We start from the raw sequence: 26,848 nt of genomic DNA on the forward strand, positions 1-26,848 counted from the left end.
AATGATGGACATTAAAAAGGCTTAAGGGGTGATTATTTTGCAGTATATACAAATACTGAATCATTATGTTGTATACCTGAAACAATTATGCCTCAATAAAAATAACTTTAAAAAATTGAAAAGACATCTGTCTCGGAGAGGATTAAAGATGGCAGCATGGAAGGTGAGACAGAGGCTTCCTCCTAAAACTGCATATAATACAAAAATATAATTAATACAACTAATCCTGAAAGAGCAACAGGAGAGAGGATTGCACCAGACTGCATACACCTGGAGAAAAGAGCAGACCTCACCAAACAGGGTAATGTACCAAAGCTGTGGCCTGGTGGGACCCAAGCCCTTCCCCCACCCCAGCTCACCAGCAGGAGGAAGACAGAGCAGGGAGGGAGTGGAGGCCTGGAACTGCTGAATACCTAACTCAGGAGATCTGCTCTGGGAGCACAAACCTACATTTCACAGTGCTACTCCCGTGATTAGGGGCTTGGAAAGCTAAAACAGGCAGAATTCCGGGAGAGACTGAGATTCCAGCTGCTTGTGGAATGCAGGGATCCATATCCGGCTGCTCTGGGACAAAAGAAAGGCGGTCAGTCTGAGACACTTCCTAACAAGGAAGCCCTTAGCAAGAGGGCTGCTAAAGGGGCAAGGACTGCACAAAGTTTACTGCTCAGGAGAAAGGACAGGTAGACAAAATTATCTGGGTGCACTCTGCCCATCAGGTTGGGAACTTTCACAATCTTCACGTGCTCCAGCTCTCTGGCTGGCTACAGACCTCCAAGTACCTCCTCCGTGATACACAGCTTACTGTGCCTTTCTCCCAGACAGCCCCAACTGGCTCGCAAACCGGCAAACTTTACCCTGGTGTTAGGCCAGCCAGAGGGAAGATCTGTCTACAGCAACTACAAACGCAAAGCAGAGAGGATTATACCTGTGTGCTCGGCCCACTGGTTCAGGCAGTGGAGACAGGCATAGCAGCCAGGAAGAAGGAAAAAGCTCTTTCCTCCCCGCAGGCACCAATACCACTCCCCTGTGACCCCTGACATTGCTTCAGGGGCTGAGCAGCTCTAGAGAGTAGAGCTTCTGGACACTAGAGGGCACCATATTCGAACCTGAAACATCAAAGGAACCTGGTTCAAAGTAAAATTATTAATACAACTCCTGAGAAAGATTTAAATGACATTGACCTCATGAATCTTCCTGAAAGGGAGTTCAAAATAAAAATCATTAACATGCTCATGGAAGTACAGAAAGATATTCAAGAACTCAGGAATGAATTCCGGTCGGAGATTCAACTGTTGAAGAGCACAATGGAGGGTATTAAAAGCAGATTAGATAGGGTGGAGGAGACTATAAATGAAATAAAAACTAGAGAAGAGGAATATAAAGAAGCTGAGTCACAGAGAGAAAAAAGGATCTCTAAGAATGAAAGAATATTGAGAGAACTGTGTGACCAATGCGAATGGAACAATATTCACATTATAGGGGTACCAGAAGAAGAAGAGAGAGAAAAACGGATACGAAGTGTCTTTGTGGAGATAATTGCTGAAAACGTCCCCAGTCTGGGGAAGGAGATAATTTCTCAGGCCATGGAGGTGCCCAGGTCTCCCAACACTAGGGAGCCAAGGCAGACAAGACCAAGACATACAGTAATTAAAATGGCAAAGATCAAGGATAAGGACAGACTATTAAAAGCAGCCAGAAAGAGAAATAATATCACATAAAAAGGCAAGCCCATCAGGCTAACATCAGACTTCTCAGCAGAAACCTTACAGGCCAGAAGGGAGTGGCATGATGTATTTAATGCAATGAAGCAGAAAGGCCTGGAACCAAGATTACTTTATCCGGCAAGATTATCATTTAAATTTGAAGGAGGGATTAAACAATTTCCAGATAAGCAAAAGCTGAGAGAATTTACCTCCCACAAACCACCTCTACAGTGTATTTTGGAGGGACTGCTAGAGATAGAAGTGTTCCTAAGGTTTAATAGCTGTCACCAGAGGTAATAAAACCATAGTAAAGAAAGTAGAACAGCTAATTACTAAGCAAATGCAAAATTAAATTCACTATCCTAAATCGAGGGATAGACAAAGAATACAGAATATGATACCTAATATATAAAGAATGGAGGAGGAAGAAAGAGGATAAAAAAAAAAAGAACCTTTAGATTGTGTTTGTAATAGCATATTAAGTGAGCTAAGTTAGACTCTTAGATAGTAAGGAAGTTAACCTCAAACCTTTGGTAACCATGAATCTAAAGCCTGCAATGGCACTAAGTACACACCTATCGATAACCACCCTAAATGCAAATTGACTGAATGCACCAATCAAAAGACACAGAGTCACTGAATGGATAAAAAAAAACAAGACCCATCTATATGCTGCCCACAAGAGACTAACTTTTAAACCCAAAGACATACACAGACTAACAGTAAAGCGACGGAAACAGATAGTTCATGCAACTAATGGGAAGAAAAAAACAGGAGTTACAGTACTTGTATCAGACAAAATAGACTTCAAAACAAAGTCACAAGAGACAAAGAAGGACATTACATAATGATAAAGGGGTCAATTCAACAAAAATATATAACCATTATAAATATCTATGCTCCCAACACAGGAGCACCTACATATGTGAAACAAATACTAACTAAATTAAAAGGGGAAATAGAATGCAATGCATTCATTCTTGGAGACTTCAACACTCCATTCATTTTGAAGGACAGGTCGAACAGACAGAAAATAAGTAAGGAGACAGAGGCACTGAACAACACATTAGAACAGATGGACCTAAAAGACATCTACAGAACTCTACACCCAAAAGCAGCAGAATACACATTCTTCTCAAATGCACATGGAACATATACTGTTCAAGAATAGATCATATACTAGGCCACAAAAAGAGCCTTGGGAAATTCAAAAAGATTGAAATTGTACCAACCAGCTTTTTGGACAACTAAGGTTTGAAACTAGAAATAAATTATGCAAAGAAAATGAAAAATCCCACAAACACATGGAGGCTTCACAACATGCTCCTAAGTAACCAATGGATCAATGACCAAATAAAAACAGAGGTCAAGCAATATATGGAGACAAATGACAACAATAATTCAACAACACAAAATCTGTGGAATGCAGTGAAGGCCGTGCTAAGAGGAAAATATACAGCCTACCTCAGGAAAGAAGAACAATTCCATATGAATAGTCTAAACTCACAATTAATGAAATCAGAAAAAAAAGAGTAAATGAGGCCCAAAGTCAGTAGAAGGAGGGACATAATAAAGATTAGAGCAGAAATAAATAAAATCGAGAAGAATAAAACAACTGAAAGAATCAATGAAAGCAAGAGCTGGTGCTTTGAGAAAATAAACAAAATAGATAAACCCCTAGCCAAACTGATCAAGAAAAAAGTGTCTACTCCCATAAACAGAATCAGAAATGAGAAAGGAAAAAATCACTACAGACAGCAGAAAAATACAAAGAATTATTAGAGAATACTATGAAAAATTATATGCTAACAAACAGGATCACCTAGAAGAAATAGACAACTTTCTAGAAAAATACAACCTTCCAAGGCTGACCCAGAAAGAAACAGAAAATCTGAGCAGACCAATTACCAGCAATTAAATTGAACTGGTAATCAAAAAACTACCTAAGAACAAAACTCCTGGTCCAGATGGCTTCACCACTGAATTTTATCAAATATTTAGTGAAGACCTAATACACATCCTCCTTAAAGTTTTCCAAAGAGAAGAAGAAGAGGGAATACTTCCAAACTCATTCTATCCAGCATCACTCTAATACAAGGAAAACACACCACAAAAAAAAGAAAATTACAGACCAATATCCCTGATGAACACAGATGCAAAAATACTCAACAAAATATTAGCAAATAGAATTCAACAACAAAAAGATCATCCATCATGATCAAGTAGGATTTATTCCAGGGACGCAAGGATGGTACAACATTCGAAAATCCATCAACATCATCCACCACAGCAACAAAAAGGAGGATAAAAACCACATGATCATCTCCATAGATGCTGAAAAAAGCATTTGACAAAATTCAATATCCATTCATGATAAAAACTCTCAACAAAATGGGTATAGAGGGCAAGTACCTCAACATAATTAAAGCCATATATGACAAACCCACAGCCAACATTATACTTAACAGCGAGAAGCTGAAAGCTTTTCCTTTAAGATTGGGAACAAGACAATGATGCCCACTCTCCCCACTTCTATTTAACATAGTACTGGAGGTCCTAGGCACAGCAATCAGACAACACAAAGAAATAAAAGGCATGCAGATTGGCAAGGAAGAAGTTAAACTGTCTCTGTTTGCAGATGACATTATATTGTACATAAAAAACCCTTAAGAATCCACTCCAAAACTACTAGATCTAATATCTGAATTCAGCAAAGTTGCAGGATACAAAATTAATACGCAGAAATCTGTGGCATTCCTATACACTAACAATGAACTAGCAGAGAGAGAAATCACGAAAACAATTCCATTCACAGTTGCATCAAAAAGAATAAAATACCTAGGAATAAACCTAACCAAGGAAGTGAAAGACCTATACTCTGAAAACTATAAGACACTCATGAGACAAATTAAAGAAGATACCAATAAATGGAAAAACATCCCATGCTCACGGATGGGAAGAATTAATATTGTCAAAATGGCCATCCTGCCTAAAGCAATCTACAGATTCAATGCAATCCCCATCAAAATACCAACAGCATTCTTCAATGAACTAGAGAAAATCGTTCTAAAATTCATATGGAACCACAAAAGACCCCAAATAGCTAAAGCAATCCTGAGAAGGAAGAATAAAGCTGGGGCGATTATGCTCCCCAACTTTGAGCTCTACTACAAAGCCAGAGTAGTCAATTTGGTACTGGCACAAGAACAGACCCACAGAACAATGGAAAAGACTAGAGAGCCCTGGTATAAACCCAACCACATACAGTCAATTAATATATGATAAAGGAGCCATGGACATACAATGGGGAAATGACAGCCTCTTCAACAGCTGGTGTTGGCAAAACTGGACAGCTACATGCAAGAGAATGAAGCTGGATTATTGCTTAACCATACACAAAAGTAAACTTGAAATGGATCAAAGACCTGAATGTACATCATGAAACCATTAAGACTCTTGACTCTTAGAAGACAACATAAGGAAAAATCTCCTGAATATAAGCATGAGCAACTTCTTCCTGAACACATCTCCACGAGAAAGGGAAACAAAAAGTAAAAATGAACTTATGGGACTACATCAAACTAAAAGGTTTCTGTACGGCAAAGGACACCATCAACAGAACAAAAGGCACCCGACAGTATGGGAGAATATATTTGTGAATAACATATCTGACAAGGGGTTAACATCCAAATTACATAAAGAACTTACATGCCTCAACACCCAAAAGGCAAATAACCCAATTAAAAAATGGGCAGAGGATCTGAACAGACACTTCTCCAAAGAAATTCAGATGGCCAACAGACACATAAAAAGATGCTCATCATCACTAATCATCAGGGAAATATAAATTAAAACCACAATATGATATCACCTCACACCAATAAAGATGGCCAGTATCGAAAAGACTAAGAACAAGAAATGCTGGCGAGGATGCGGAGAAAGGGGAACCCTCCTACCCTGCTGGTGGGAATGTAAGCTAGTTCAACCATTGTGGAAAGCAGTATGGAAGTTCCTCAAAAAACTAAAAATAGAAATACCATTTGATCCAGGATTCCCACTCCTTGGAATTTACCCAAAGAATACAACTTCTCAGATTCAAAAAGATATATGCACCCCTATATTTATCACAGCATTTTTTACAATAGCAAAGATATGGAAGCAACCTAAGTGTCCATGAGTAGATGAGTGGATAAAGAAGAAGTGGTACATATACACAATGAAATACTATTCAGCCATTAAGAAAGAAACAAATCCTACCATTTGCAACAACACGGCTGGAGCTGGAGTATATTATGCTCAGTGAAATAAGCCAGGTGGAGAAAGACAAATGCCAAATGATTTTCTTCATTTGTGGAGTATAACAATGAAGCAAAACTGAAGAAACAAAATAGCAGCAGACTCAGAGACGCCAAGAAGGAACTAGTGGTTACCAACAGTGAGGAGTGTGGGTGGTCTGGTGGGGAGGGAGGCAGAAGAGGATTGAGGGATATTATGTTTAGTACACATGGTGTGGGGGATCACGGGGAACACAGTGTAGCACAGAGAAGGCAAATAGTGAATCTGTGGCATCTTACTACACTGATGGACAGTGACTGCATTGGGGTATGGGTGGGGACTTGATAATACAGGTAAATGTAGTAACCACATTGCTTTTTCATGTGAAACCTTCATAAGAGTGTATATCAATAATACCTTAATAAAAATTTTTTTTACATTAAAAAGAGATAAGCCTTCCTCACCATACCCTGCACAAATTGCCCATTTGTGACTAAATGATTGAATGTTGTTGCTTAAAAAGAAAAGAAGTCACAGTAACAGGCATTGAAGTAACCCAAACCACTCCTAGAATTTAAGGCCTATCAGGCAGATACCTGCATTTGAGCCTTAACATGTAGCACAAAAAAATTAGCAATGTCATATGACTTAAATGAAACCAAGCACAGTCACGTCAAGATAAATATTTTCTCCAAAAATTTGCACTTAAAAAAATGGAAAACATTTACTTCCATTTTCCAAAATAGTTCTTCAACACAAATATGAAGTGAATACTGTTAAATACTTTCTTAGGAACAACTCTGGTTAATTAGGCACTACAATTTCAGAAAGCAGGCACATGTTATTCAACAATAACTGGCTAAAATAATTCTCCAACAGGGTATTTTTAATTTCTCATGAAACAGTTCAGAAAGGTATCAAATATAATAGTAAGGGTAGAATATAGGTAGTATACTGAGATTCAGAAGATCTGCACATTTATTTAACTATATGTAACCTTGGACAAGTCACTCCTGAGCTTCAAGTTATTCACCTTTCAAACTTAAATAATAGCCACAGTTGTATTTTAAATGTACTTGCACTTTATGGTAAATGTATATATTAAATCAAGTGGTTATTATATTACTAATAAAGATTTAATTTTGTAATTCCATTTTATAAATATGGAGTATAAATCAGGTAAGGTTCCCAGTACAGCTAGCCCTGTTAGTGATGGAGGTATAATTATAATAAACCTGGTGTGTCTGATTACAGAGCCTACACCCTTAAGCTGACTTTATAACTTATATCCCTGCTACCAAAAGGGATCTGAAAAAGATGTTGTAGTAGAGACATTGCATAGTAGAGACATTCCATGAAAAATAAACTAACTCTCTCACACACACACACAAGATATGACAATGAAAAACTATAATTTTAATTTATTAAAAGCAGTGGCTTCAAAAATTCATAGCAAATGCTCTTTTATAGGATTTGCAATTCATTCCAAAATATATCTCCATTATTCTTAACTTTGACTACACATACCAATCACTTGGAGGGTTTTTTTTACAATATGTCACTTCCAAAACCCACCCAGACCAATTGGCAAAATCTCTCCAAGATTGGGAACCACAAACTGAGGTGCTTTGAATTAAAAACTATGTGCAGAAATGAAACATTCTGAGTTAGATGAAGCTCTAGTTTTGAACTTTTATAACACCAAAGACACCACCATTCACTTTGTTAATTTTTTTTGAATTAAATAATGAAGTTTCTTTTTCCAGTTTTCTACTCCCCAAATGCCAAATATCTTATGAAAAGCATGAGTAAACCACTGAGTTAATCTGATTCCAAATAGTATCAAGGGATCTAAGTTTTGGGTAGCTTTTCATCTTTTGAAACATTAGAAATAGCCTGGGAACCTTAAGATCCAAGATTAAGAGCCACTGATCTTGATAAAAATCTCTCATTTTAGAAATGAAGAAAATGAGGCTCAGGAGGTTTAGACAATGCTTAAGAACAAGGCAGAATCATCATTCAAGTCTCTTATTTCAATCTAAGTTTTAAACTTAGCCCTGGACTAGGGCTTTTATCACTATTAATTATTAACTTCAGATTGCTGAAACCATAGAAGATTAAGGGGCAGGGAAAAGGATGTTTACCCAAAAATATTCATATTTTTTATAATATGAAAATATAAGTGGGAGTTGAATTTATTTAGTCACAGATTAAAAAGTCTATAGCCTTCTTTTTCATTTTTATGTAAAGTTAAATTTAATAACTCTTCTATGAAAGATACTACCTCAAAATATCAATTTTTAGTGCTAACAGATGTATAGGTTACATTGATAATATGATATGAAATGTAGGAAAAGTGGATTATTCATAGTAAAAGTATTTGGTAGATGTTTCCTTTGTGGATTATTCATAGTAAAAGTATTTGGTAGATGTTTCCTTTGTCCTCAAAGTGCTTTGGTAGCTGTTTACCATTTTTGTTAGAAGAACAAATATTTTAGGGAAAATTTACTATTTCTCCAAGTCCAATGCCAAATAGCTTATGATAAGTGAAAAAAAAAAAACTAATTCAATTAGATTCCAACTAATAGCAAAGAATCTTTACATTTTGGGTAACTGCCTTAGTACTCTAAATTCTTGGTCTGCTTTATACACTTAAAAATTACTGAGGACCCAAAAGAGTTTTTATTTAGCTGAGTTGTACCTACTGATATTTACCATGTTAGAAATTGAAACAGAAGAAGTTAAAAATATTTATTAATTTCATTTTAAATAATAATAAATCCATTAATTTAATATAAATAACATTTTTATGAAAAGTGACTACTTTGCAAGTAAACAAAAAACTAGTGAAGAGTGGCATTGTTTTCCATTTCTGCAAAGCTCTTTAATGTCTAGCTTAATCAGAAACTGCTGTAGTCTCATTTCTGCTTCTGCTTTCAAACTGTTATGACATATTATTTTGATTGAAAAATAAAGAAAATCTGGCTTCATAAAGATATTTAGTTGAAAAAGGGGGTATTTTAGCAGCAATGTAGGATAACTGTGGATATACTTCTTTGATACTATACCAAAACTCACCAGCTGATAGTTTTCTTAAAGGTGTGTTACAATGTGGAATCTGAGTCCCTATCACTGAACTTCTTCCACTCTGTTATATTAAAATCTATTGGTCTATTTTACACTTTGAATGGATCTTTTATCCATGCATGATTTTGTAACATCATATAATGGTTTTTTGGAAAATACTGGTTTCTTTGAATTATATAAATCTTCCAAATGCTGACAGAGTTCATTATATAATACCAAAAAATCATATTTAATAATAATACTACCATCAGAAAAGTCTTTAAGTACTGGGAAGCAGTCAGGATCGTGGAGACAAATACAAGTTTAACAGAATTCCAATTTTTGCTTGAAAGCTTAATTTTTATCACTGGCAAGAAATGCTATCAGTTGTTTTCCTTTAGTGATGGTACACTTTGTTCAATTTTGAGGAAACATCTGCCAAATAACCAAGACTAAATGACCACCTCACTATGTGTGGTGGACAGACATGTGATTCCAACCCACGGTGTTTATGTCCTGTATGATCATCTCTCTTTTGAGTATGGACAAGACATGTGGCTTGTTTCTACCAATAGAAGACAGCAAAGGTGACAGGCTATACATGATTTTGTATATGTGATTACATTACATAAGATTACAACGCCATCATTGCTAAGGCTTCTCTCTTACATGGCAAGAAGCATTTCAGAATACCCACCTGGCAAGCCAAAAGCCAGTAAAATAGTGAGACTCTGTCTGACAACCCTTAAGAACTGACTGCTGCCAATAATCATGAGAACTTAAAAATGGATACTTCCCCAAACTTCAGATGAAAATGCAACCTCACAGCCCACACCTTGAATGTAGACTGAACTAGAGGATCCAGCTAAGCCATAACCTGACTCCTGACTCACAGAAACTGTGAGATAAAAAATATACATGGTTTTAAACCATGAACTTTGTGGTAATACTGATACATAAAAATAAATAATACACCATGGTCTGCCAGTCATTCTTTCAAGTAAAAATGGTCTTCTATTTTTAAAAAGTGGGTAGTTTAGCTCACAATTCAATCACACAAGTGCTTTTCCTCAAGAAAACGTCATACATTAGACACAGAAGTGCTTTATATGTATTTCACCACACAAAATATTTTTAAAAGGTACATATTCAAAGGTAGAGATTTAACACAATAACATTTTATCAAGGAAATTGCGTACAACTGGACTATTTTTTATTGTGAGTGTGTGGTGGTGACTAAATAAAAGCTACTAGTACAGCCTGGTACCACTGTCTTGATTCATACCAAGGCATCAGCAGTTCACCCTCCAATGCTTTTGTATCATCAGTGCAAATTTTCATACAGTGAAAAAAGCAAATAGTGTCTTTAATTGTTACAACAATAGTTTTGACTCTCAAATCCATGAAAGAGTCAGGGGAATCACAAAGGACTAAAGACTACACTTTGAAAACTGTTGCCCTAAGGCAAAGCTTCCGTTTTTCTTAAAGTATATATTTTTACACAGCATGTATGTATATATGTATGCAAGTACTTACAAACTATGGGTTAGCCTGGATTGAAATCCCAGATCTATCACTTGAGCTGTGTGACCTTGAGTAAATTATTTAAGCTCTGTGAGCCTCAATTTTCTCAACTATAAAACAGGAGTAATAGGCTACTTCACAGGGATGTTTAAGAATTAAATGAGATTAGTTTATACAGAGCATTTAGCACAAAGTGGTATATATTAACAGTTCAATAACTATTAACTATTACTTTTTGTTAAGAGTTTTCTAAACTATGTTTCAGATTAAAAAGCTATCACAGTCCCTAAACAATTTTCCCAATTAGGAAATAAGAAAAACTAGACCCAGTTTACAATCTTAAGTTATTTGCCATTATGCAATATTCATTACTGGTTATACTTACACTACTGTTTTGATAGTACAGTTTTCAATACTGCACCTATCTAATTGAAGCATATTACCTGATTTAAGAACAGGTTGGGCAGCTTTTGCAGTTATTACTGTGGGAACTGGGTGAGCTATCATAAAGATGGTGGCATTTTCTGATGCTGATTATGCTTCTATTGGATGACCTACCCATGACGGTCCAGAACATTAACTGGTATGGTTAATATTGGTAAGCAATATCCAAGGTATCCCTGAGCTGACGGTGTAGTTTCAGAAACACTTACAGGTTTGGACAAAGGCTGAACAATAACAGAACTATCTGAAGATCTAGATTCAGGATGAAAATTTACTGGTGAGGCAGCCACTGGATTTGATGTTGGGTTCGTGTAGTGTTGATTTGTAGGCTTGAATGCAGCAGTAATACCTGTATTTTAAAATTACACAATATATTGAATATATTTCTAAATAATCGATGATATCAAAATAATTTACTTTAAAATTAAAATAGTAAAATAATACTATACCTCGACTGAGTGCACCATTCTTTATTCCCCTTGAATATGAGCTGGGGTTTACTCTATTCAAAATATCTACAAAAAATTATATTTATTTTAAAACTCATTGTTTGAATGACATATATATTAAGAGAACAGAAATCATGAATTGAAAACAGATTCCTGAAAGGAGTATATAAATTATCACTGACTGAAGATAACAGTTAATTTGAAACATATATATCTTTATCTACTAATGAAACAAGATTACCAGCCTTAGTTCTTTTACAGAATAAGAACAACTTTTCAAACTGTACTCAAAATCCAAAAGTAAAAGACTGATAAATTTGACTACATGTAAGTTGAACCTTCTGAATAGCAAAGAAATAGTCTACATAATTGGCAAAATTTTCTAAAAATACATACATAAACCCTGAAAATTGAAGCATTATATCTTTCATTGAATGATGATAGGGCTGTAGATACACTCAGGTTCTTAATATTCAAAATCAAACCCTTGTCCAACTCCCATAACCCATTAAAACACCCTGAAAAGCCTTAAAGTGTCATTACAAGGGGCTCACTGGATTATCTGCATCACCACTCTTGCGTTCTGAAATGGGAACTACAAGGTTGGAAAGGTTGGAGGCTAAAATGAACCTACAGTTTACCAGAGTATCTCATAATGTAAAAGGAAATCAATCTGAGCCTAATATGACTTTCAGAATGATTTTAAAGTTCCTAATTCTAGCATCATGTGACTCTATAACTTCTAGGCTATCCAATAATCAAATTAAAATTTGGAAGAGTGGGGAATTTGCTTATAATTTTTGGTCAAAAAAAGGTAAAAGCACTACTACCAAACCTCATAAAAATTTCCTATTTTTTCCCCTCATAGTAAAAAGAACCAGATCCCATAAAGAAATTCTATAAAGGGTCACAAAAAAGTAGGACTGTTTTCTCATAATGGCAATGCAGTGCTCCATACCTAAGCACTACACATGCCTTACAGGAGAAAAATCTGCTCAAACAACCTGATACCATTTTCATTCAGAAATTCAAGTATTTATTCAAACCATTAAAGAACTATTGCTAAAGTGCTTTTTGGTGGTTGTAGACTATGAAACATGTTTTTAACCTTTCTTTCTGGCAGTTCTATATAAACATCTAACTCATATTTCACGTTAAAATATTTTATGGCTTACACAAAAACAAAATCATTTAAATTCTGCATTTTAACAGTTCAGTAAAGAAATTCTATTGGGGTCAATCTCCCTTTCAGCAGAATTATTTAAAAACTATTATACCCTGTTCTAGTTGAATACTGTTAACAGTTCAATCAGTATAAATTCAACTTGAATCTAAAGCATCATGATTTCAGCAAAAGAATTTGAATAATAATTTTGCAATACTCCAGTATATTTTTCCACTATATTCCAGTATATTCTAGTATAAAATTATCACAATGACTAGAAACAGTAAGAGAATATATAATTATGTTCCAGTATGATCAACAAGCATGCCATCATGCCTAGTTCAGTTTATAATCAAGTGGCACTCCACTTAAAAACCTCCAAGAGAGATTATAAAACTGCCACAGGAAATGAATGGTATTGAGAATTCAATTGGTTAAATTATTCTCCCTCTGATAAAACCGAATAAAAGTGCTCTACCAAGTTTAGGGGCAATAGAAGAACTAGACTTTCAGAAAATATAAAAGTAGTGTCTTAATCACACTTTCTAAGCACTGCTTTGGTAAGAAAACACTAATAACTATATCTTTGATAAATTCTCCTGGCTTAAACAAACAAACAAACACGAAAATGCAACGGAAAAGGATCTATTTTTCTCTTTTTCCTCTGAAACATATGTGCTATTTTCTCTGTTCTGTTTCTGTGTGGACATTTTTAAAAATTGTCATTGGTATTTAACAGTGTAACAATGTCAAATCCAATTACTCTAACGGAATTCTAACAATCAATCCAGTAAGGCACCAAAGTGTTCTACTAGAAAGCCATAAAGGATTTAAGTGTTAATTAATTGTTTTATCATTAAAGTACAGTGGATGTAGACAGCGTCCTTTTCTTTCATAAACATAAATGCAGGTTGCAGGAAGATGGGTGTGGTCAGAAGCTGTAGCCTCTCCTGGCATACAAGCCCGAGACTGCGCAACCTTTCACTGCCTATACATTTTGTAGCTACGTATGGATGACACTGCAATGAGGCAGCTGCCTGGATATGAGAACCCTTATCTGAGACTAACACAGACTTATTTAGTATGTTCTGACATTTTAAGCAAAGTATTCTAAACCCTTCCATTTCTCTACTTCTGGGTTTAAATGGAAAAAAAAAAAAGATAAATGATCAAACAGATAAACAGGTTATTTGGCTCCACTTAAAATTATGATTTCCAATATCAATAGAACTCCAATGCCACCAGCTAATCTTGGCCTGTTTGTTTTTCTCCCACCTGGTATTCTATCCTCTGATCTCCTTCCTCAAATCCCCAATCACATCCCCACCCTAATTCTAAAATTCTAAACCATCTCCCATCTAATCTGTCATCTTCAGCTCCTTAAAGAGGAACAAGGACTTAAGTACCTATAAGTCGGTTTCACAGGTTTTGTCCATTAGAAACAGTATCTTATACAATCTGGCTTCACTAGAAAAAATGCTTACTGGAAATTGCTGGTTTGGAACCTGGTATCTCTCCAACAAAGATGGGCTCATCATCATCCTCCTCAACCTCTTTCACTTTCTTCTGCCATGGTTCCAATTCCTCCTCTTCACATTCCATAAAGAGTTCTGCCATTTTTGAATTATCTGATTTTCAAAAGGAGAGAAGAAAACCTTGTTTTCAAGAAGAAAAATAGATACATCTTTTATAATACATGGTATAATATGTAAAAATCTACATTAATAATCCAAATAGCAATTTCGGAATTGATATTTGTAATTGGTATATGGTAGCAACAGTGAGAAACTCTGAGCTGACTCTAAAATATAAACTAGAGATGACTGATTGACAGATAATGATTGACAGTAGTTATTACAGTGAACAGAATAGTTAGAAACAAAGTAAGCTTCAGTCACATGCCTGGAATATGATTGTATCTACAAAAAGGATTATACTTAACCATTATCTACAAAAAAAAAAGTATTAACAAAAGAGGCTAACAGGTGGGACAAAACAGGCTAACAAAACTAAGAATAAGAGGCAACAGGTGGGAGATATAGTAGAAAAACTGAACCAAATTCAGTTTGCTTAGGATGAGGTGCTAGAAAAAAAATGACAGAATTGAGGCTTACTCCATCAAATTAGATATTTCTCATCTGAAAAAAAGAGACCAAAGAATACTCAGTAAATAGCACCCTCCTAGAAATTCTGACCAAATACAGAGCTCCTATGAGGCATTTTAGTACCTCACTCTTACATATGAATGGACAATCAATAAGCACCAGAAATTTTACAAAAATCTCCTTTTAGACCAAATCAATAAAACAGATAAAGAATCCTAAGGAAAAGAGATAATCCAGAGAGCAATAAAAATATTAAAGGCAATATAATTAGCATATTGATATAAGACAAGAAAAAGTGTTATAAAAAGTAATATTCAGAAAACAAAAAATAGGATTAAAATGATGGCCAAATTGTGGAATTCAGTTTTACAAAAATGAAAATGTCCCAAGAGGTAGAAAAGATAGAGAACAGACAACACACACACACACACACACACACACACACACACACACACACACACACACACACACACACACACACACACACACACACGTATATACAAATACATAAACTAAATAGAGGACAAAAGATTGTTAGAAAATAAATTTCAAAGGTACAACATTAACCTAAGTTTTACAGAAAGAGAATACAGAAAAAGCAAGGTAGGTTATCAAAGAAATAATGCAAGAAAATTTCCCAACTCAGAAAACATAAATCTCTGGGTTGGAAGGCCCCACTAGTACCCAGCACAATGATCAAGAAAAAAGTTACACAAAGACATTATCATCATGAAATGTCAGAACAAAAGAGATAAAGAGAATATCCTCAGATCTGCCAGGGAAAGCAGAGTAGGGAGGGCCTGAAAGAAATCATATACAAGTAAGAGTAAGAACAGAAACTGGCAACAGTAGAATAATACTTTAAAAATTCTTAGCAAAATTATTTTTCAATCTATAACTCTATACCCCGTCAAGTTTTTCATCAAGTGTGAGAGTAAAGACCAGCAACATCACACCAAGATTTACTTCCCTGTACCCGTGCTCAGAAAGCTACTACGAAGTCCACCAAAGCATGAGGCTTAACAAAGAGGAAAATACAGGATGTAGAGAATATAGCATTCAACACAATACAAAACCCCAAATCAACAGAAGTTCAGTAGGCCTAGAGCACAACCAGTCCAGACTAGATCAGGAGAGCAATATTTCAGGAGAAAGGTCTCTGGGAAACCAAAAAAAAAAAAGACTAAAATGTAAACTTTTAGACTACTTGATGAGTTTTACTGTGTAAAAAATTTAACTGAAAGGCTACTAAAGGTGTGGGAAGACTGCTATAGATTTTATTAAACCTTAGCAAATAAAAGAACATGAAAAGCATTAATTGCTGGATAAATCAAAAGAAAGAAAGAAAAAAAAAGTAAAAAGAAATGCATCCCTTCATGCTATTCTATGTATAATAGCATATTACTTATGCTTTTCACTGAACAATATTTTACAGTTACTGTAATGAAAATATCAAATACAGATTTAACAAAAAATTGAGATAATAATTATACTGGGAGATACTTGGAGGGAAGGAAGGGGTAGTTGTAAGCAAGAAGCCTCATGACAGGATATTATTAAGTGGTTCAATTGATTATGCAATACACAGCACAAATACACATGTACATAAGGACTTCAAGAAACTGGGGTAAAGCCATTAAAAGTCTTTCAGGTTGACACTGTGCATATATTGCTTTTTGCCTGTATTGCACATATACTGCTTTAATGACATGCTTATATTGCTCTAAGCTGAGATGGAGAAGAAAGGGAGAGCAAAAGGAGGGGAAAAAAGAGAAATACTACTGAGGGCCTAAAGTTATAGCAATGGAGATAGATACAAGTGGTGCTTAAAAAGACATGAAATGAGACGGGAAAGACTACAAAAGGAAAAACAATAGACAATAAAATCTTCAATTTATCATTTAAATATAGTCATTTCTAAAGGTAATTTTTTACTACATTAAAGGAATGCCACTTCCATTTTTTATTCAAAATTGAGACAGTGTTCTACCATGGTCTCAAAAGATACTACTCAAAACAATGTCTTAGGGATGGCATAAAAAAGAAATACCTTATCAAGGGTGTGATTCTCATAAATTTAAACACATTTTCCCTTCTATAAAAGTATGTTATAAATCATTTCCTGCCCTAACATTTTTTAAATGTTCAAGTAGTCCACCTACCAAAAAAAAAACCTTTCCATTTTATCAACGTCACAAATTGATCCCTTTCTTTTCTAAAGAATACTGTTTTACTAATTATTCAAGTCAGATATTAAAAATATTATTATATGTCTATGGATGGAGCTAGAGGGTATTATGCTCATTGAAATAAGCCAGGCAGAGAAAGACAAGTATTAAATGATTTCACTCATCTGTGCAGTAAAAGAACAAAGAAAAAAACTGAAGGAACAAAACAGCAACATACTCACAGAATCCAAGAATGCACTAACAGTTACCAAAGGAAAAGGGACTGGGGAGGATGGGTGGGAAGGGAGGGATAAGGGGGAAAAAGGGGCATTACGATTACCACACATAATGTAGCGGGGGGTGGGGGAGGACATGGGAAAGGCAGTATATCACAGAGAAGACAAGGAAAGATTCTATAGCATCTTACTACGCTGATGGATAGGGACTGTAATGGGGTATGTGGCGGGGACTTAATAATAGGGGGAGTCTAGTAACCATAATGTTCAAGTAATTGTACATTAATGATACCAAAAAAACATGTATATATATATATATATATATACATATATTATTATTATATGTCCAAAGCCAAACTTAGCTTCTTGAAAGCGTATTTCCCTCTAGACACTATATTAGCAATAAGCACATACTATATAATCATGTATAGACTAGGAAAGTAGGCAAAGTCAGGCAATCTCTCATTTTTTTAAATTAGGGAAACTCACTGTATACTGATAATAAAGCAATCATTTATTTCCAGTTGGTATATCTTATGGGCTGAAATGTGTTTCCCCAAAATCCCTGTGTTAAAGTCCTCAATGCCAGTACCTTATAATGTGACTGTTTGGAGGCAGGGCCTTTATGGTTGCTAGGGCGGGCACTAATCCAATGACTGGTGTCCTCAACAGGAGAGATGAGGATATAAGTACATGCTTGAGTAAAATCATCTAAAGACATAGGAAGCAGGTGGCTACCTATATGCCATGGAGAAAGGCCTGGAATAGATTCTTCCCTCAAGGCCCTCAAAGGAACTAACCCTGCCAACACCTTGATTTTGTACTTCTAGCTTCCAGAACTGTGAGAAAATAAATTTCTGATGTTTAAGCCACCCAGTCTATGGCACTTTGTTATGGCAACCTTAGCAAACTAATATAGAAGACAACGGTCTTCCTCATTCATTTTAACAGGACAATGCTACTGTCAATATACCCAGGATAAATTCTTGAGAAAAATGTTTAAAAGACACACAAAGCTTTATGATTTTTCGTAGAAATGATAATTTTTTGTCTGTTCATAGAAGCAGCATATGAGACTGTGTATACCAAACTGACAATAGCAGTTATCACTGGGCACAGGGAGAAAACACTTCATTTCTACTTTACTTTTTAATTTATATTGTTTTTATGTGACCATCTGTTAACAATTTTAATGTTTTTGTCTTTAAGAAAATGTGCCTGCCTCTCATCCTTTCTCTGGAAGCATAGTTATCAGTACAAAAGCCACAGATACTAGTATCAGTAGTGGCAGCAACACTTACTTTTTGGTGGAAAAGGGTTGTCGCCCATCAAGTTGCAGAGTTGGCTTTCTGTAAATTGTCACCTAAGTACTGACACATGATATCAATCAATTTTATGAGTCACTTTAAGTAATGCCAAATATTGAAACATGAAACTTGGGATTCAGAAATTCTTGGATCTAATTTTAATCTCCAAACTCACCATGTGACTCCAAAATAAAGCAGCAAGTTATATCTCAGTTTTCCTTCCTATAAAATAAAGATACCTAGTATTAGAGTGGATCTTCTTAAATTAGATGTATACATATTTAATTTTTTTCTATAAAAAGTTCAATTGACATATACCTATAACTCACTTTACATAATTGGTTATTTCTGAATGAACAAAAATTTAGTAAGTAAAATGATTTTATTAAGCACTTACCACTTGAAGAAGTCTGAATTATTACACAATTTTTTAAAAGCATCTTTTTGCAGAAGTGAGTAATCACCTCATAACATATTATTTTAGTAAGTCTGAATTTTCAAATGCTAAGTGACATTAATCTTTAACTGTTACCTATTCACATTCCAGATATTATTTACATTAAAAAAACCCATAATTTTAAATATTGTTAGTTTTTATATTTCTGGGTTTTTATCAAAGAACTTAAAAGGAAAAGAAAATCAGTTGAATAATTTGATCAGAGATTAATTTATTAAAAAATTACTCATTGCCTCTGTATTCAAGATAATGTGCTAAGTTCTAGGAAAAAAACAAAGATGAGTTAGTCCTTGACTTCAGAAATTTATAATCTAGTATGTTGATAATTCTTTGGACTTAAAAAACAAATGCATTAGAATAAACATTATTTTTTAAAAACATCTGAATTGCCTTATTTTAAAAAAGAATCTGGATTCCCATATACACAGCTGCACAAATTTTACAAAACATTTTTTTAATGTTCAGTTATAAAGCAAAAATGTCAAAAATTCAACAGCAGAAACATAAAACACTGAGATGTATAGGTAATTCAATCTTCACATTCCTCTTTACCCTCTGGCTGACAAAAACTGCTTTTTAATTTCCAAGTTATTTGGAATGAATTAGTCCACAGTAGGGAAAATTATTATTTTAACTTCGTAAGTTATTGCTGTAAAGGGCTGAACTACTACTATCACAAGAGATTCTAATGAATCTTGTGTTTAACTGAATTTACCAAGTTCTGAGGTCTGACTATTCAATTATTTGAATAGCTGTAGCTTGTCCCTAAGCTAAAATCAGTCTTATGTATACGTTAAGTAGATAAATACATGAGAATTCTGGGTAGTGTTAAGGATCTACTAGTACTAAGATACAGAGTATTTTTAAGAGACACAATTACACAGCCCATGAAAGTCATATATATTTTTGTTAAGTGATCTATAAATATGTCTTAGCAAAACTCCAGAATTAGGATTTGATTTACAAATAATTAATGAAGATCCATCTGTATGAGCAAGATATCCACTGCCTATAACAACAGAGAGGACTTTAAGATACCCTACTTCAAAAGCCTGAGGACCATAGTAGTTAGGAACCTGAATGGATACACTTGCAAACTGAAGAAGTTGGAAAACCTCAGGTGCATTAGAACATTTCAGCTTAAAGCAGCACAGTGTGATACAATGGTCACTAACGACATATGACAACTTAAGTTTAAATTAATTAAAATTAAATAAAATTTAAAATTCAGTTCCTCAATTTCAAAACCACATTTCAAATGCTCAAAGCCACATGTGGATGGAGGCTACTGCATTGGAGAATGCAACGACAGAACATTTCTACTGAACAATACTAGTCTAAAATATCATTGTCATACTTTGTTCTGGTTAATACACACTTTCATGGATTGCTTTGACATCTAAGCCCCTGGCGCATGCCAAAACTATCACCACAAAAATCCCTCAAAAGTCACCACTTCAGAATTTTGGTAGTAAAGGAATTCTATGAAGGAATAAATCCCAAACCACTGAACTGGAATACCCAGCAAAGATACGCAGTGGGGATCTCAAAGCTCCAAAAGGTTTCTAGCTTCTGCAATTCAGAGATGGCTTCAAAACAGCCAAAAAGAGAACACTACACTTCAGCTACTGCCTCAGGTAAAAATTTCATGTCCAAGTTTAATATACTTGTTTCTATGGAGAGAAAAATGAATTTCAAATAACTGACTTACCAAAGACTTTTTAGAATGAAATTCATTCACTTTTGGAGACTGCTCACATAATCATAATTCCTATTCTTTTTTGTGCTTTAAATATTTAAAATATCTATGTTTTAAAGGGCTTTTTCTACAAAGTTTGAAAAATCAATAGAAATGTGGGTCTAAATTGTAAATTGTCTGAAAATTTTACTTTTATCCATTGACAGATATCTCCTGATGGAATGCCATTGTGTTAATAAAGGTAATACACTTCATCTAGTACACAGCACACACTATAGCATATATTGCTTTATTTACTCTCTGATAATGACGAAGATTAAGCAATTCCACAAATCACAAATGTAGAGTCTCCACATAAAAAAGAGTACCAGATTAAAAGCCCAAAGAACCAAATGATCTAGAGCGAGCACTGTCACAACTTTCAGTCAAGCCTCCTTACAATTCCGGGTCTCAAATTAATTGAATGATCTAAGGTTTAATTGAGCTAAATACTTAACTATACTATATACTCTAAACATTTATTAACTATAAACAGTAAAACTCAGTGAAGAATGAATGCCAGGTGCAAATTCTGATTCAACCACTTACAAGCTATATGACCTTAGGCAAGCTGGTTAATCTCTGTGTCTTGCTTTACTATAGAAAGAGCTACAGTGGAGATTAAATAAGATAATACACCTAAAGCACACAGCTCAGTGCCTGGCACACAGAAATCATTCAATAAATCTTAACCATTTTTAACCTTGACATGATCCCATTTTAAAGACCTCTAAGAACAGATCACAATTTTATTATTATACTGGAATTTACAAACTATCAACTGAGCATTTAAAAATCATTGTTATATAAGATCTTCATTACAGTAGTTATTTCTCATGATGAAGTTTTAGCTTTATAAATATAACGTCTGGAATACAGCTGTCAGATCTATCCTTCCATATTTTCATCTTTTAAAAAAAGTTATTTATATACACACATAGTTAAAACACACATAACAAAAAAATTAAACCCTCATATAAACATAGCACACATACCTATAATTTATCAACACTGTTAAATTATACACTACCAATCTCATAGAATAAAACAAGTGTATCTAATTAAAAAATACCAACATACAAAAATTAACATTTGGATAAAGTGTTTTATACCATAGCCATTAAAAAAAGAAAACTTTCATTCTACATGCATCCCGTATTTTAACTTCTAAAAAAATCCCCTTTAAAAATATGTACGTAGTAAATAGAATACCAAAGTGAACAGGAGTAATATAGTGAAAAGGTTAAGTTCTCCATCTTCCCAGACCCAAAAGTTAGTGTTATGCAGTGAAATAACCCAAGAAACCACAGAATAAAGTTAATATTTTTTTTCTCACAATAAAAATATTTTAATTGGAGGTTGCATTCCTAACCAAGAAGCTGACAACAACAAAAACCAAACAGGATTAACTTAAGGGAAAACACAAGAAATTAATGTAATCATTTCAAATAGTAAAAACCTATTCAAAATAAGTAAAGCATATAAATAAACAGTCCAACTTTTTCATAAATTTAGTCTAAGATTAACAAGCTAGGTCTAAGAAACAGCAAACGTCTAACAATTTTGTTTATAATAGAGTTTTTCATTGTAATGTTTTTGATGACATAGGGTCATTGGACATTTGTTCAGAAAGTTTGATCTGTCGTTTTTTTCCTTTGACAAATTTCCCAAGAAATCAGGCATTCAAATCATTCCACTGACTTTAAAGCTTTAATTTACGTTCCATTTCATTTTGTAAACAATTCTTTAATCTCTGTTGCTAATGGCATCCTGAAATAGAGGTCTAAAATTTTTGAATTCTAATCCCCAATGAATAGAGCTAGAAGATTCAAAGTGGATTCTTAATTATGAGTAATAGTCTAATATTTTTAACCCTGGTTTTGTGATCTCTTAATAATTTCCAACTATTTCATAGAGATACTAGAAAATTAATTTTAAGTTAATGTTCATCATCTTAATCTTTTAATGTTCATCATACACAATCTTTCGGGGAATAAGAGTAATATTTAAAACTCCAGTTTTATATCACCTTAGTATCCATCACCTATTGATTCCATCATTACAATTAACTATAACAAGATTAAAAAAGCAGAGAACAGGCTGTCTACTTTGACACTGTAAGACAAACTGTACAAATAGAAACCTTAAATCATAAGCAATAAACACATACATGATGGAAAGAGACCTACAACTAAAATCTGATTTTTTAATATTCAGGTACTTGAATATGATTTTTATTAAAAAATTAACTTGTCAAATATTTTATTTACAAACATTAGACAGAATTTCAAATCACTATTTCTTCCTTCTTCTATGCCTCTTGTTTTTTAATGCTTTATTATTAGAAACATAAGTATCTTATTTAGAATCAGCCCAGTTAATCAGCTACTGTTAACCACAGACTTTTCTTGAAAAAGACACATTCTAACCAAACAAAATGCACAGTTAGAAACATTCGATCACTAAAAGCTAAAATATTGCAGACAAAATACTGGGGGCTCATAGAAAGTTTAGAAGATAACAAGTCTCACTCAATTTCTGAAAGATTCTATTTTCATTTTAAGCACCTTCTGAAAATGGTCACTCCAAGAAAAGGAGAAAAAGACCTAAAAAGGGGGGGAATATGGATGGATATACACAATTGTATTTTTTAAATAAGCCCAAAATTGCAGATTTCATTTTTAAAAAAGATTATACATTTAGGAATCTTAGCAGTAAACAGGCAGAGCGGGAGGATTGGGACTCAGCCTTAAAAGAAAGGCCTACAAATAAGATCAGAACTAAGGAAAATCCAGGTCTTGAAAGAAGCTGCCCAAGAATATGGCTCAATGAGTAATTCGGCCAGCTTCTCCTTTTCACCTCTTAACAGGAAAACTTCATTCTCTGAAGATAAGTAATCAAAGAAGAAACACTTTAGTTTTTTGAAATTTGGGGAGATCCAGATGGATTCCTTAAAGTGTGAAGGGTATCAGAACATGTCATGCCAAAGTGTGCCACTGTGCATAAGGATTGCTTTGAGCTGAGGGCAATTAATAAGCAGAAAACACAGAAAAGCTCTCTGCCCTCTCCTTGTCTGTCTAAAAGTGGGCCATAAATTTCCAGTTGTTATCTTCCCCTTCCCCCTCTCCTATACCAAAAGGAGGAAAAACTATTATCATTTTAGACAGAAGTCAACACCAAAATAGGTCTGCACAGACAAACCTTACTAAAGTACCTTTAACTTCTATTGGTTCCTCCCATATATTTACCTTCCCTCAATTTACCACTCCCAGAAGGCCAAACCCCTTTTACTTTGCTCTGTCAATTCTCCACAAATGTATCATTCTCAATTAAAACAGTATATAAGCCCCCATGTCTAACCATCTATTCGGGTCTTCATCTTTTTTTCTGTGAAAACCTTCATGAACATAAATATTAAATGAAATCACATGAAATGAAATTTGTCTACTATTACTCCTGTTAATCTTTTTATCAGTTTAATTTGCAGGTCTCAGGCACATAACCTCAGAGGACAAAGGAAATGGTTTTTTTTCCTCCACTACAAGCCAAAACAATTCTCCAAGTTAGTGAGCCCAATCAGATTTTCTAAAGATAATAAAAAGTACTTCATAATATAAACAAGGCTTTGAAAAATAATACGCTTAGTCATTTTCTACTAATACAAGGCACAGTCCTCAACACTGCATAGGATGTGAAAAAAAAAACCCTACCTCGAGAAGCTATCTAGTAGGGGATTATGATAAATACTTAAATACAAAAAAAAGAGGGCATGGCTAATTGTAGTAATTAAAACTTAAAAATATTTTCACAGAGGTTCTTGATAAGATGCTGGAGTAACCACATAAATTAGAAATATGCAAAATTTTGTGAACATTTCTACATTTTCTGGGGGCATCAAATTTTCATTTAGGGTCTATGAACCAAAAAGGCCAAGAATTTCCAGGTTAGGGGTTTGAACAAATCAAATAAGACTGGCAGATTTGGAAATGCCCACAGAAGAAATATACACTAATCCTTAAAGGAAAGATGTTTCCATTAGTGTTTTGTTTTTTTAAGTAAAAAATGTTCACTGAAAATGATCCAAACATACCAAAGTGTATGGAGTAAAAAGTATGAATATCCTATTCCCTTCCCTGTCCTACTCTCAATCCAACTCTTCATAGTTTGGGATGTGATGCAATTGAAGATATAGACAGGGTTATGGTTCTGGGATAAGAAGGGCATTCCAATGCCTTATATGTCTTAACAAAGGGCTATATTCACATCAACGATTTGGATAAAGACCACACTATGTGCAGATTAAATTTATGGAGGAGTAAACAGTGCAATGCATGTTTAATCAAAAGATCTCAAGAAGACAGAATGAATGGTAAAATCTAGCATAAAGTAAGTTTTATATTTGCTCAAAAAACCAAATATACAAAAATATAAATATAAATATAAATATAAATACTACTTATTAGTTTTGGTTACCAGAGATCCAATGAGTCAGAAGATCATTCACTTAAAAAGTATATTTATTTAACATGTAATATGTGCCAGACACTGTGCCAGCATGAATACAATGATGATCAAAAATTAAGGCACATGTCTTGCCCTCATGAAGCTTACAGCCTAGAGACAGGGACAAAAACTCATACAAAGAGATATAGACAATGGCAAGTTCTATGAAGACTATGGACATGGAATATAAAAATACATAAATTAAGGAAATTAAGTCTAGTTAATATACTCAAAACAGGCTTCCCTGAGAAAGCAATGATTAAGTTGTTATTTGAAGAATGAGCTGGAGATTAACTAGACAAACAAGAGAGGGAAGGAAGTAGTCCATGCAGAAGGAACAGCATGTGCAAAACATTTATGGCACAACAAATATAAGAAGTTGAAAAGAAACCAGTATGATTAGAAAAGAGACACAAGGAGGTATATGGTGGGAAATGAGATACAAGTCAGATAACACAGCACTTTGGAGACCATGTTTTGTCCTTATCCTAAGAGCAATGCAAAACCACTGTGGGGATTTTAAGCAGGAACTGATATGATCAGATTTGTGATATAGTATCAAAATATCAGAACTTGAGTCTAAAATCAAAGAGATATGGTTTTGCTCTATTGTACCCTACTCAATCCCTACTTGAAATACTGTGTATATATAGGCTATGATTCTTTTAACTGTAAGTAATAGAAAACTCAACTCACGTTGGCTTCTGCAAAAAAGAATTTATTGGCTCATTTAAAAAAGTAGCTACAGGTACAATTTCAACAATGATACCTAAATCTAGTTTTTCTCTTTCCATTCCTGGGTTTCACTTCCTCTTCCACTATCCACATTCCTGAGGATAATTCTATCCTCAGAAGGGTCTCCCTGTGTGAAGGACTATAGGAGCTCCAAAGCCTTCCAAGATTCAAGTCCTGGACAATAATAAAAGGACTAGCTCTGACTGGAGATTAATGGCCTGAGTAACATCATATGCCCTTTCCTAAGCCAATCACTACTGCTAAGGGCTTGTGATAGGTTTATTCCTAGACCACATGCTTCCTTTGATATCAGATATAGAACCAACCAAAAGAAACCCAAAATAAAGAGTGGAGGAGGGGGATGGCTCCCCAAAGGAAAATCTAGACATCTGTTACCAAGGTAAGGGTGAACAGATATTGGATAGCAGAAACAACAGATGTACACTACAAGGAATTATAATTAGAGCTTTGTCGAGGTCAAAGAACTAAAGATCCTTAAGTAGGAAACATGAGAGTGTGGTGCAGGGGTGGTGGAAGTGAAAGCTGCTTACAGATATTTTAAAGTCTGTCACAAGAAAAAAGGAAAGAACGTGACTTATTTTTTGTGGCTCAAGTGATAGTAACAATAACAATACTGGTAATATTTACTTGTTTTGAGCAAACTAGAGAATTTCATTCCCAGTATTGAGCTTCAACACAACTACTTAATTCATTACATACAACTATGTTATTATAATAATAAATTATACTTATTTATAATAATTACCTTTGCATTAGCTAACATTTAATACATACATTATTTCATCTAATCTTCAAAAAACTCTATGAGGTAAGCACTATTATTATCCTCAGCTGTGGAAACTGAATTAGAGGAAGTCAGTAACCTTCCCCAAAGTAATGCAACTAAGTGGTAGAGCAAGGACTCAAACCTAGGCACTCAAAGCCAGAGATTTCAGCCACATACTATTTCCCT

General features: G+C 34.4%; 1 protein-coding gene across 9 annotated transcripts in view; it reads right to left on the reverse strand.

Moving 5' to 3' along the window:
* Positions 1–26,848, reverse strand: part of ZNF280D (zinc finger protein 280D) — a 296,039-nt gene that overhangs the window by 89,811 nt on the left and 179,380 nt on the right. For 5 of the 9 annotated variants that reach the window (XM_037020969.2, XM_037020976.2, XM_037020968.2 and 2 more), the window contains 5 exons: positions 18,618–18,664; positions 18,437–18,505; positions 14,111–14,254; positions 11,462–11,527; positions 11,222–11,361 (listed from right to left, as the gene is read on the reverse strand). In XM_037020969.2, the coding sequence (XP_036876864.2) occupies positions 11,222–11,361; positions 11,462–11,527; positions 14,111–14,254; positions 18,437–18,464 (378 nt within the window). In that variant the 5' untranslated portion in view covers positions 18,465–18,505; positions 18,618–18,664. Of the gene's footprint in view, positions 1–11,221; positions 11,362–11,461; positions 11,528–14,110; positions 14,255–14,740; positions 14,765–18,436; positions 18,506–18,617; positions 18,665–26,848 lie in introns of those variants that run through there. The other 4 variants (XM_037020971.2, XM_037020970.2, XM_037020975.2 and 1 more) reach the window with 3 other exon arrangements.

Source organism: Manis javanica, chromosome 8 (assembly GCF_040802235.1).
Source record: "Manis javanica isolate MJ-LG chromosome 8, MJ_LKY, whole genome shotgun sequence".
Taxonomy (NCBI): Eukaryota; Metazoa; Chordata; class Mammalia; order Pholidota; family Manidae; genus Manis; species Manis javanica.